The following is a 14,105-nucleotide window of genomic DNA, read 5'->3' as shown; positions in this document are numbered from 1 at the left end:
CTTTGGATTCTCTAATATTGAAGAGTGATTTGATTCAGATTGAAAGAACTAAAAGAGCCAAGACAGGCCTAAAATAATCCTATGAGAAGTGAAGAAAGACATACATAGCTTTAACCTTGTATCAAGTATGACCTCGAATAGAGCTGATTGGAGGGAAGGGATCCATGCAGCCAATTCCATTTGGTTGAGATAAAGCTGGGTAATGGTGGTTGTTGTAAACAGCAGATTGCAAGGAATTAAAATGGAAAGTATGTTTTTGGTCCAGAAAGCAGGTTCCTCTGTTATGAGTTTTGCATTCAACCTCCATAGGTGGCAGGGGTGTTTTTTTTTTTTTTTTTTGGGTAAGAAAAGAGTTTATTGATGAGCAGCAAAACAAGTAAGCATCAGGGGAATTTTCTTCCCTGAGCCACGGAGTGGAGATAGCCCATAGGTTACAGGGTTGCGTTTAGTTAGTGAGGAGTTTAGGACTGGAGAAGGATTATGCTTAACCAAGTCCAAAGTGCTAATCTGGGTAAGGCCAATGAAAACCATTGGTCCTACATGGTTACCACAAAACGGGGAATGAGTCCCTAAATTCTTCGCATCACTTTTGAAATTGTTAATATCATTTCAGTTGGACTTAATTTGGTATGCATTCTGGGTCAATTTCGTATTCTCAGATGATAAAAATAATTGTTTATATCGTCCGAGAATGCAACATTGATCTAGAATGCATATCAAACACAGCCTCAAGTTCTACAGTATAAGATAAAAAAGACAAGAATGCTAGAAGGAAACGGAAGCTTATAATGGATGAAAAAAATTCACTAGAACAAGCGAAGAGAAATTGTACAAAAAATGGGCTGGTTTATTTTCTCAAGATAGGATAATTATCGGAGAGAAACAAAACACATTCCATATGCATGCAACCAACCGATCAATCAAACAAAACAAAGCAAAATACCCAGTTTTGTTAGGCATCCGTTGCTTCTTCCTTTTCTTCAGCTTTCTCTTCTTTTACAATGTGAAAGCCCTCAATCTTGCGGGCAACCTCATCAGCCGACACTTTCACCTTACCAGTTGACCCATTTGCCAAGAAGGCATCACTCTCATCATGGGCTGCAGGCCCCGTTTGCCATATTCTAATTGTTCCATCTTCAGATCCTGAGGCATAGGATTCTCCTCCAGGAGCAAAACGAACACAGTGAACAGGACCATGGTGTCCCTTGTTGCACCCTGCATAGACAACGTAAAGATTTGAGCCAACAAGAAACTAGAAGATGTATCCATGGAAGGATCACAATTTAGGATGTGCACAGAGGGCACTTGGCAGTGAAAACCATAAAAAAAAAAAAGAACTGCTCTGTGACATGACTTTGTGCAATATTTTTTCAGGGCTATTTCTGAAATACTTGGGTAACCCATTCAAGTAATAATGCAAGCACAACTAGGTTCTGGTAATCTACATGAACAGTCATGAATCCAACCAATTAAACAACTATGTTCAGTAGCTTTAGTTTCTTCAGCCAAAAATGGACACCTACCAATCTCTTCACCGGTATGGAAATCAAATAGACGAATCCACATGTCTTCTCCCCCAGCAATGAATTTATTGCCAAGCTTCGGCTCAAGTGAAGCAGATTCGACCGTACATGGCATATTGTAGCTCTTCACCAGTCCAAAACTGTCATTCAGCAGCAAAAATATCATAAACTATTCAAGCAGACAGTCTACCTAGGGAATGAATAGCAGACTAATAAGCCTGACTTACTGGTTTGCATCCCAAAACTTAACAGTTGAGCCATCAGCAGTAGTGATATAACGGCCATCCTGACTGACTTCTGCACTGGTGACTGGGGATTTGGTCTCAAGTGTCTGGACAATTTTGCCACTCCTTACATCCCATAATCTGTAAAGTAAACAGGACAAATACAAAAAACTTTTCCCATTAAATGATCTCAGTAAACACTAATAGGACTCTGTACAAAAGGCTTACTATTGGGGGTAAAATCAGAAAAGAGTATACATTCACACTTACACAAGAACATGCAATATGACATTCTTAAAAGCAAAAGCAATACAATAAAGATACATAGTCGTAAACAAGAGCAAGGGCGATGTGAACCCCCATGACGAGAGATCCTTAAAAGTAAAAACATAAAAAAAAAAAAAAAAAAAAAAGATTAATAAATAAGCATATGAAACCAATGCACTAGTCTCGAATAGGGGGTACATCAGAGAAGAGGTGTTGGACCCATGATCAAAGAAAAGCCCCTTGTTTATTTTGCACACCTCAAACAAAAGCATCTCACATCTCTTTCATGACCCCCTTTCCCTCTCACGTTTCTCTTCCTCCTCCTCCCTTCATCAAGATCTCTTCAAGTCTTTTTTTCCCCTTGGACCTCATGAACCTCCCCAACACCCCCCCCCCAAAAAAAAATGGCATGCGCATGCATAGCACGTGATCCCACTTTGATGAAGAATCAAAGTTCCAGAAGCAATACCAGAGGAAGAAGAAATCATATGTGACTAACATGACAGCCAGTGTTTTCTGAAGGTTTCCAGATTTTGTCTAGATTCTTGATCACATCATGAACCTTATTCTATCAGTAATCCAAATCGTGGGGTCTTCTAGCAACTTCTTTGCTTTTATTTTTTTTCATGTAAAGCCTATATTTAGTTAGGCTGGATTAGGAATGTTCTATTCTAGCTCTGGGTTGGTTGTGTTTTCTTCATATGTTGTTATTATGATGGGGTCAGATTAGAGCTTCCCATTGGCTGTTAGATTGGATGAGTTCTTATCGGGTCTATTTAGATTTTTTCTTTTCAGATTAGGATAGACTTATCCTTTCACAAGTTAATCCTGATTTCTGGAATATTATAAATAAGTGTACTGGCCTACAGGACTCCCCAAGATTTTGAGAATAAGCATATTCAGTTTCTCAAATTGGGTTCTGTTGATTTGCTGGTATTTTTTTCTGTGGATTCTGGGTGAGGCTTAGGTGGGATTCCTAGCCCGATATCTTTTTCCTATCTATCTCTCCATTGAGAAGTTTTAGATCAGACCTATTCAATTTAAAAACTTGCGGTTATACTATTTCTACTATCAGTTTCTGATTTATGCTGTTGATTCTGACTAATTTTACTTCAATTACTTCAGATTTCCTCGTTTACTTCAATTACTTTAGATTTCCTCTTTGAATACTGTTTTGAATCCCTGAATTAATCTGTGGCCAATTAACAGTTCTTGCTTTTGACAATTCCCTGTTCACAATCGAGAGGTTGGAGACAACCTCCTTGCGATATAAACTGAAACCCCATCATCCCAATTCACATAATTACTCATCCAGTCCATAGTTATTTTATTCCTTCCCATACTTATTAGTATTTTCCATAAATACCACCACTTAAGTAATTGCTTCCAGTTACTTCCTCAACTCTATTTCTTTTCAGATGCAGATGCCAAGCTATTTGGCAAGAAATATGTCAAGGGCACTCATCGGAGAAGGGCTGGTTAACTTCACCAATCGATGGACTAGCCTATTAAAGCTGGGAGTTGCTGAGTCTCCCAAACCCAGATCGTGGGGGCATAAGAGTCAATTTTTATTGACAAAAATTTGACTTCAAGTGCTAGCCGAATCTCAGTGGGGCCCATGACTTAGCCACTTCAGTGAAGGACATAAAGTGGGGTCCACATGAAGAAGAATCCAGCTGCTGCAAATTAGTTTCTATTCTAGTGAATCCTAGTTACTAAAATATTAGTTTCGATTTTCATGTAACTTGAGGTGCAAGCATAGCGCTCTATATATTATGATGATGCAATATCAAGCCTGAAGAAGATCCCTCATGCTGTTTTGGTCCACATCAGAACTAGACCCAAACCATAGGGCCAAGAACCAGCCTCAATTAATCCCAGCCATGGGTTAAGCTGACCAAGGTTTGTCCCTGTGATATTATTGCTCGTGGGGCCCATGAAGTCGACTCCAAAGAGCCACAAAACCTGAGTTTAATTTTTTTAAAGTATCTTTTAATATTCCAATGTGTCTTTTCATTTTCCTAGACTTAGTTAATGAGTTGATTTCTTTTTCTAGATGTTTTAATTAGACTTTTCAGTTTTCAAGTTGGAGCTTTTAAGTTTCTATGTAGGAGTCCAAAAGTTTGTTTCAAGTAATTAATTTTACTTGGTATTAGTTTCCAGGTAATGGCAGCACCTTGATACTTTAAAACATCTAGAAAAAGACAATGGCAGCACCTTGATAACTCAAGCATTTTCTTTTTCTAATCTAGTAAGCTGTATTGGAGTTAGCTTCTAAGTGATTAATGCTTGAGTTTAAGAGTCATTTTTATTTTCTTTATATACTCATATAATCCAACAATGAAAGAAAGATTTGAAGAATGAATTGAATATTGGATTTATTGGATTTCAATGGAAATCAGCAGGTGTGTTTGATCACCTTCTATCCCTTCCCTCACCCTAATCTCGTTTTTCTTTCTCTTCCATCTTTTCTTCCCCTTGTCTCCTTTAACTTCAATTTATCTTCTTCTTCTTCTTCTTCTTCTTTCTCTTGAACCTACACCATCATCCATTGAACCTGCACTTCATCTGATCTTTCATCTTCTCCATCACCTGCGGTTACCTTTTCCCCCTCTTTAATTCTATTTTCTAACCCTTTTATTTCAAATCTGATCCATTATTTTGGCGCAGGTTGGAAGGTTCAGATCTGTAATAGAGAGATCAGATTTAAAAATAAAGGGAGAAGACGAGGTTTCAAGATCAGATTCTAATCTTGGATGACGAGAGAAGAAGAGACGAGGGGGGAGGATGAGAGGGAGTAATGTAGTCCTAGGTAGGGGTAATCCCACTAGGAGCCAGGGTAATGGGGTCACACACAAGGGCTGGCCGATTAGGTTAGGGTTCAGAAATCTAGGTCAAAACTAAGGTTAAGGTTGGACAATGGCAATGGAGTTTATGGGGTTTTAATGTGCAGGTCTAGGGTGCTTTTATGGCATATAAATAATAAGATTTGGGAAAGTTTTAAAATTCTGCAATTTTGGATAGAACTGAGTTGCAGGTTTTGGGTTTTAATGGAGTGGAGGAATGGAGGGGATAGAATGGGAGTTATGAGCTGGGTTTAGGATCAAGTGTAGGGAGAAGTGTGGGGGATGTATGCTGGAAGTTTGGTTTGAAACTGATGAACAAATCTGAAGTTATGAAGGAGTCCTAGTTAAGGTAGGAGTTCCAGGTTTAATGGAGGTTAGGGTTTGATGGATAGAGGGGGGTGTAGATTAGGTCTAATGAAGGGGAATGGCTGGATATATTAGAAGAAAAAGGTTTGAAATCAAATTGCAAATTCAAACTTACTAGATTGCAGAGACAATGGCAGCACCTTGATAACTTGAAGAAACCTCCCGATCTTCACGATGCAAGGAGTCGCAGGAGTCCACCCACCCTATCCACCTTGAGATCCACAAGGACATACACTCACAAAGAGCAACAGCAATGGCAGCAAGCATAAAGCTAATTTTTATTAATCAAATTCGTATTCAATGCTGACCTCCCTTACAAACTTATATAGAAGACTCAGAAATAGACTTAGACACTAAAATGGAAAGGTCTAACCCTATCCCTAACTTATTAGATAACTTAAACTGACTAGGAAACTAGAATACTAAAGGAAATAGACTCAAAACATGGTTGGACTTATAGAGTCCTAATCCAGCCCAACTTACATCACATGATCACTTAAGTTGTCACATGACCACTTAACCAAGTCACATGATCACTTAAATTGACCCAATTGGATGCAACCAATTTGAACCGATTCAATTAAAAAACATAAAAATAAATTAAATATTGGGTTAATCCCGTATGCAACCTATATACCCCTAGTTTAGACTCCTTAAAGTGGCGTGGCCTATTACATAGAAAACCCTTGGGATCAAAGGCCCAACATATATATATCCCAACCCTAGACTTATTCTTGGTGATAAATCTGCATCAGGGAGTATCATGAGAGAGGAGAAAAAATGAGATTGAGAGGGGGAGAGAATGAAGAGAAGACGTTGAGGAGAGGAGAGGGATAGAAGGTGATCAAACACACTTGCTGATTTCCAATGAAATCCAATATCCAATCCATTCTTCAAATCTTCCTTTCGTTGTTGGATTACATGAGTATATAAAGAAAATAAAAATGACTCTTGGACTCCAACATTAATCACCTAGAAGCTAACTTCAATAAAGCATTAAATTACCTAGAAACCAATACCAGGTGAAATTAATTACTTAACACAAACTTTTGGACTCCACATAAAAACTTAAAAAACCCAACTTGAAAACTGAAAAGTCTAATTAAAGCACCTAGAAAAAGAAAACTCATTAACTAAGCCTAGGAAAATGAAAAGACACGCTGGAATGTTAAAAGACACTTCAAGAGAATTAAACTCAGGTCCGATGGTTCTTTGGAGTCAACTTCATGTTCCCCACCAGCAATAATATCCCAGGAACTAACCCTGGCCAGCTTAACCTAGGGCTGGGCTTAATTGAGGCTGGTTCTTGGCCCTACGGGTTGGTCTAGTATGAAGAATGAATTGAACATTGGATTTCATTGGAAGTCAGCAGTAGATGTGTTTGATCACCTTCTATCCCTTCCCTCTCCCTAATCTCATTTTTCTCTCCCCCATATTTTCTTCCCCTTATCTCCTTTAACTTCAACCTATCTTCTTCTTCTTCTTTCTCTTGAACCTACACCATAATCCACTGAACCTACACTTCATCTGACCTTTCATCTTCTCCATCACCTGCAGTTACCTTTTCCCCCTCTTTAATTCTTTTTTTTTTAACCCTCTAATTTCAGATCTGATCTATTATTTTGCATATCTAATCCATTATTTTTCAGATCTAATATTATGTCTATGTAAGGGTGTCAATTTGGGACCAGAACCGGGAACCGGGAACCGTCCCAATACCGTCCCGCTAAAACCCGGTAACGGACCGTCCCATTAGTAAATGGGACGGTACTGGTATCTGATTTTGGTACCGAATGATAAATGGGACGGGACGGTTCTGGGACGGGATTCCCAACGGTACCAGTACCGAAATACCAATAAGGTACCGGAATGGTACCGGACATACTAGTACCGTTTAAAAAAGAAAAAATATATAAGATCTTTTTTTTTTTGGGAGAAAAAATAGGATATAAGAATTATATTTATGATGCATTAGGGACAGGACAGCCGCAGCTCTTGAAGTCTCGCCTCTTAAAATCCTGGTTCAGTGCTACTCTCTCTTCCTGCAAGCAACTTCATGTACCAGGTTTTTCTTTTTTCCACTCAGTAGTACCATGTGACAGTAACATGTGTGATAATAAGGTTTTGTTTGGAAAATCAAAGAGGAAAACACAATCGGATTTTTCCATTAGGAACAATTAAACTTCTTCCTTTTTCTACAGTGCCTAGAACCGTTTAGGAACCGGTACCGTCCCGTCCCGCTAGTAATCAGGACTAGGATCTAGGTTTGGTCCCGTTAAGTAAATGGGACGGTACTAGGATTGACACTTTTGGTACCGGTACCGGTACCGGTACCGTCTCGTCCCAAGTACCAGGAACCGTCCCAATTGACACCCTCACGTCTGCGTCATGTAAAGGCTGTCGAAGCCTCCCCACGATTTAACTGATGAATGAATTTTTGCCTGAATGCAACGAATATTCTCATGTCCAATTGGTTGTGACTTGAAGGGCTGAAGGAGCCTGCCTGAGAGAGCCTAATCCACCTATCCCTCCTAGCTTCTAATTCTCTTGTTCTCCATTCTCTCCATCACCATTCGAGATTCCCTGGTGCAGCTACTGCTGCTGGATTACTTCAAGTACTGGAGTTCCCTTTTGAAGGCTGCATCCACTCCAACAACCAAGACTGTTGCTGCTACTGATTCCTCATTCGAACGCAGGTGCTGTTGTTCTTAGACTTGGATTTCCTGCTGCTGGATTACTTCAAGCACTGGAGTTCCCTTTTGAAGGCTGCATCCACAGCAACAACCAAGACTGTTGCTGCTACTGATTCCTCATTCGAACGCAGGTGCTGTTGTTCTTAGACTTGGATTTCCTGCTGCTGGATTACTTCAAGCACTGGAGTTCCCTTTTGAAGGCTGCATCCACACCAACAACCAAGACTGTTGCTGCTACTGATTCCTCATTCGAACGCAGGTGCTGTTGTTCTTAGACTTGGATTTCCTGCTGCTGGATTACTTCAAGCACTGGAGTTCCCTTTTGAAGGCTGCATCCACACCAACAACCAAGACTGTTGCTGCTACTGATTCCTCATTCGAACGCAGGTGCTGTTGTTCTTAGACTTGGATTTCCTGCTGCTGGATTACTTCAAGTACTGGAGTTCCCTTTTGAAGGCTGCATCCACACCAAGAACCAAGATTGTTGCTTCTACTGATTCCTCATTCGAGTGCAGGTGCTGTTGTTCTTAGACTTGGATTTCCTGCTGCAACATCTGAGTTTGATATCTCCGTATTCCTCCATCAAACCCTGCTGGGTTCTGAAGCACAACACCACACCTCCACCCTCTCCATTCGATCCCCACTGCTACCCCATTCCATTGGTTAGAATCCTCCATATTCACAAACCTTCTATTTTTATTCCACCTTCATAACTTCACTTCCATCCATCAGAACTTCACCAAAATTGCAGCAAAGCCTTTCCTCAATAGGCCCTACACTCGATCCAAACTTGAGCCCCAACTGGTGTATGGTTTGGCCTGCAGAACTATAGTTTCTACTTTTGTGATGCTGCCATATCTTCCAATTCAACCATCAGTTTCCAGTGAGACTTTCAGCAGAGCTTCTACTCCATACAAACATCACTCGATCCAAGCTTGGTTGAGTTCCAGTGGCTAATTTGGTTTGATTTACTAAACCTTCTAATTCTGCCCTTGTTTCTATTTTGGTATTGTGGGTTTACTTGGGACTAAATTAACCTAATTTAGTCTTACATTATCTCCACTTGCTGGATCGGAATTTCAAGTAAAATACAGAATTGCCCTATACTCTTAATTTGAGGTTTCTAATAGTCTAGTGGGCCCATAGCGATCCAAAACAGGGTTGTATGACCCGGGATTGCATCAATTCTCTTCATATGCTTTGGTGGATCTGTCCCCTATTCTGTTAGGTGCAATGTCTACGCATGCTACTCTGATTTGTTACGGATATCACAATATCTGCTGACCTGTTAGCTTCCAAAATTAACACTTGAGTCTCTGTTATTGACAACTAAATTTCTGAACTCAGGTCTGAGCAAAGCCACAGCCTGCAGGTATACAGATTCTACTCTTTTCATATCGGTTTTGGTACAATTTTCTGCTGCTGTTTTTTTTATTTCTGTTAAATCTGTTTACTGGCCTTTCAACTAGCTTTTAATAATCCCTGTTTTGCTGCCAATTGATTATCTGTTTGTATCCCTAAGAAATAAGAATACCACTCGATTGCTTCAGTTCTGCTGCTTTCAAATTTACTTATTTGCAGTAGGCTTGTTCCATATCTCCCAACCCCGCCGTCAGATCTTGATTGAACTATGCAGGTCGAATCTGTAAACAGGACAGAACCTTTGACTGAAATTGGAGACAAATCAGAACTATTCAACCCTAATTGCCGATATTTTCTGTTTCTGGTTCTTTCCCTATTTCCTATGATTATATTGAGTTACTCTGCCACTGGAATTTCCCTGGTTGGGGATTAGTCTTCATTATTAGCACTCCAATTAGTAGACGGATTATCCATGTCACCATTCTATTCATCTGATCAGCTTCGGTTCAAAGCATTTCATGCATGAGGCTATATAAAGCTTTTAGAGAAATTGCTTTCTCCCAACTCTCAACTTTCCTCAGGAGCTTCAATGAATTAGCTACATCATCCTTAGATGGTTGAGATGGATTTAGGAATTTGACACATGGCCAATCCATAGAATGACCCATCTACCTTAGATGGATTAGCTCCATCATCCTTCCATGTGGCTAAAAATAGGTTACTCAACAAGGCTTCCTTGCCTGGCTAAATGAAACACATGTCCCCATATAATGTTACATTGTTATAACATTTGTAAACCATTATCAAACAATTTTCAAAATGTTGACGTCACACCCATTTTCAGAGCTCTATTCTGCCACATCATGAAAATCATTTAGTGATTACACAACATGACTAGGCTGCCATGTATGGTCCATAAATTTAAGCACCAAGCAATCACATGGGAAAAGGGTCACAAGAAGGTTTCACTTGGCTCGGTCACCCAAAAACTGGACCAACATAAAGTGGCAACAAAGTAGCTGAGGGGAACTATGCTTTTGATTGATTCCCTCCCAACCCCCCCCCCTAAAACAAAAACAAAAAAAGGAAAATCTTGGCTCTGCACTTGTGTCAGATTGTGAGCAAGTCAGGCTTTCAGCAAAGCCACATCAAAATGAAAAAGATAAAAAAAATAAAAAATAAAAAAAAGGGTGATATATAATAAGCAAATTTTTGTGTACAGAGATTATACCTCACTTCTGGCCAACAAGAACAGAAAGCACAGAGAATGGCCCAAGTCAAGGTTCAAGCAATATCAATACCACAATAAGCTATAAGCTCCACAATACTTAATTGCAAGTAGTGACAAATGCATACCTCACGCCCCCCATGTCTGTACATGAACTTAATATTGTCTGGTCACTATGAAGCATTGCTACAGTTCTGATTGAACCAGGAGAATTGTCAACTTCTCTTGGAGGTGCATCTGGACGATTCAAATCAAAGATACGTAGGATTTTTTCAATCCCACCAGTAAGCAGCAGGTGGGTATCCTACAATAAAGAGTAAATACGACAACATGAGAAGAACAGGACATATGGCATAAAATGGGGTGGGTGTGGAAACAGAGAGAAATGACATGCAACGATCCATCTAACTCCCCACTAACAACTTCCAAAGGACTACCGAACATAATTTCTACAAATCCCGCAGAGCTGGGAGTGTCAGAGAATACATGTGTGTGGTTTACTATCCAGAAAAATAAAATCAATTGGAAAAGACAAGAGATCACCATCATTGTAGAGAATGAAACATTATATATCCCATATTATATGAAATAGTATGCCACTTCAGAAACATTAGTAACTATAGGTGTAAACTTAAAACATTAATTGCACATATAAAAAAGCTAAAAGCTTCACACATTGGACGTCAAATGAAACGCCTTACAACAAAAATTATTCAATGTATAATCTAAATGCAAAATGCAAGTTAATAATGCCATTGAGCAAACTTGAAATGTATATTATTGATTGAACAAGCCCAATGAGAACATAGACAAGAAGTATAAAGTTAATACAGTAAAAGGAAAAAAATTCCCAACTTACTTCTGAGAATGAACATGCACGAACAATGTGCTTGTGTTCAAATGAGTGCAACTCGTCACCTGTTAGTGCATCCCATATTTTTCTGTAGATTAAAAAGGTGCAATTAATTATTCTATAACTGTATACAGAATGGCACTCATGCACAATTAATCATCAATTTAAAATTGAGTATTGTAACAATAAATAAAAGGACACACAGTCTTTTAGAATTCACTAGCTATATCAAACACAAATATTTTTTTAGAAGGTAAATGTCATTCAGAGGGAAAGAAAAAAAAGGAGAAAAAATCCCAAAACCTCAAAAGGTTACAGCAGATAGGCTAAGAGGAGCCTAAACAAAACACATAGCAGCAATAATAAATAGTCCAAGCATATTCAAAACTAATAACAAGTAAAATGTCAACATTTTTAAAAACAAAAAAAAAAAACACCATCTGACCACTGGACTATCTCCAGTGCCAAATAACAATACGTTAGTTAAGAAATTTGCATAATGTTTATCCTCTGCAAGCAATTGTCGACAACAGAGAAGCAGTATATACAGTACAACAAAAAGGCTTTACACCTAAATGGACTCTAAACTTTTCAACCACCTATGAATGTTGCATGGAAGGATCTATCTTGCAAGAAACGGCTAAACAATGTCCCTTCTCTAGCATATTATTGAAAATATAGGCACAAAAGATACTACCTCATTTGGCAGTGGAATGAAAAACCAACGATATACTTATCAAATATCTTCTTAATATGGCGTACACATAGAAGAGAAAATTTAACCATTTATTGTCATACAATTATTATTACCCAACTCAACTCAATTAAGCCTTTTCCCAACTAAATGGGGTCGGCTACATCAATTTTCTTCTGCCATTCAACTCTATTTAAGGCATCCTAGTTGCCAAACCTAGGATATTGATATCTTTGCCCACTAATTCTTCAGTTCTTCCCAAGTCAGTTTTGGTCTACCTCTTGGTCTTTCTATCCCTCTAATTGGTATCATATCACTCCTTACCACTGCACTGAAAGGACTCCCCTGCAAATATCTATACCATATAAACAATGCTCCTTCAATTTTTCATCTACTGGGGCCATGGGTCACCTTGGTGATTTGCAAATGGACGAATAATTTAAGAAATTCAATTATAAATTTGTTATCCCTATGTGAAAAGAAATCACGGTAATAACAATTGCACAGGGATCTCTAAACACATTAAGTTTTGATGTGTTGAAGCAGAACAATCATAGAAGCAAGGTCAAACTGCTACGTCACTGTATAAAGGTGTTAGAATCCACAAACAATACTCCAATATATGAGGTAGGTTAAATCCATAAGTATATGTCATTTCCCAGAGCAATAACATTAGCAACTTCTGAGATGAGGATAACATAAAATAAAGAAGTTACGCAGTAAAATCCGCAGAGCCCGAAGCTGCACATAAAGCATTAGTATCCAAGCAGCAACTCCACACTGCACCCTTATGTCCTTCAAAGGTACCAATCCAATCTCCAGTCTCTCCATTTCTCAGCATGGGACTGGAATCTGAGCCATTAGAAGACAATATTACTACCTCAACAAAGAACATTTTGGTATAGAGGTGTAATGCACATCCATATCAGCTTCAAAATAAGGTGATTCCATATATTATGTCTGAATATTATTTGCCAAAAAAAAAACTACACTAGGTCTGAATAAACTTTAGCTTAGTTTATAGCTCATAGCTGGTATCGCCATATGGGCATGCGTCAGTATAGCTTGTGGAGGAAAATTGTTACTTAAATTTTCATTCACATAGCTCAGAGAAATAAAGGGATGATGGCATAACGGATATAAACAAACAGAGCTACCGTATCCAACAAACAATGACAACTAAAGTCAGGGTAAACATTAACCACGCACCACTCCCACCAAAAAAAAACCACGAAAAACAACCGCCTTACCCTTGCTCGCACTGATGAGAAAAAAGCCGTCAGGAGTTATCGGACTGTAGAATAAATCGACGACCGGACGCGAGTGGCCATGGCAGACAAGAGGCACCGCCACCTTTTTCTTATCCATCCTTCGCTAGCCAAATAACTCAAACCCAACCAAACTAACTAGCTCTGATGCAAAATCAAGAAACGGTAAGAAACCCTGATTCCTATCGGAACTGCTAGAATTCAACACCTCAGTGTCTTAACCCTAAGATACCTTCTACAATCCACTCAAAAAATCGAATGTAACCATAAACGATCTGCTCAAGTTATTGGATGAAGAACAGAAGAAAGGGGCAAAGATTATGAAGAAGAAAACCTAAATCTTGGTGATCCGGATCAAAGTCTCGCACAGAAAGATGATTTTATACAGAGAAATGGCGGCATTTAACAGGTGAGAAACGCTTATCGAAATGAATGTTGATCGATTTCACCTTTGCAAATTCCACACCCCCCAACCCTCCGTCTGGAGAACACACAAATCCAAGAAAGAAAAAAAAAACCACTCTTCTAAGATCAAAAAATGTATATATTATTACGAATTGAAGCAGGGGAAAAAAAAATCCCAAGAACTAAAAAGGGCCAGGCGCATAGGGACTGATACTGCATCCCGGCTTTTATATGCCAAGGATGATTCAATTTTCGTACACTCCCCGTACACACGTCTTCTCATGCATGAGTGAACAAATTGCAGAGGATGGTGGGCATTCGGTTGTTACTGAAATTTCTTGTGAGAGAATGTCCCTTAGGCTGCACATATTGGTCC

General features: G+C 39.0%; 1 protein-coding gene across 1 annotated transcript; it reads right to left on the bottom strand.

Annotated features, from left to right (window-relative positions):
* Window positions 1-766: 766 nt before the first annotated feature.
* LOC122671817 (serine-threonine kinase receptor-associated protein-like) lies at window positions 767-13,902 on the bottom strand. The gene is made up of 7 exons (XM_043869264.1): window positions 13,307-13,902; window positions 12,773-12,908; window positions 11,369-11,450; window positions 10,638-10,813; window positions 1,751-1,888; window positions 1,524-1,663; window positions 767-1,215 (listed from the first exon to the last, which is right to left on the bottom strand). Exons 1-7 carry the CDS (start codon window positions 13,422-13,424, stop codon window positions 953-955), a joined length of 1,053 nt encoding a protein of 350 aa, XP_043725199.1. The 5' UTR covers window positions 13,425-13,902; the 3' UTR covers window positions 767-952.
* Between the last annotated feature and the right edge of the window lie 203 nt (window positions 13,903-14,105).

This window comes from Telopea speciosissima, chromosome 8 (assembly GCF_018873765.1).
Source record: "Telopea speciosissima isolate NSW1024214 ecotype Mountain lineage chromosome 8, Tspe_v1, whole genome shotgun sequence".
Classification (NCBI taxonomy): domain Eukaryota; kingdom Viridiplantae; phylum Streptophyta; class Magnoliopsida; order Proteales; family Proteaceae; genus Telopea; species Telopea speciosissima.
The sequence above is the reverse complement of the archived record's forward strand: the minus strand, read 5'-3'. Positions and strand labels throughout refer to the sequence as shown.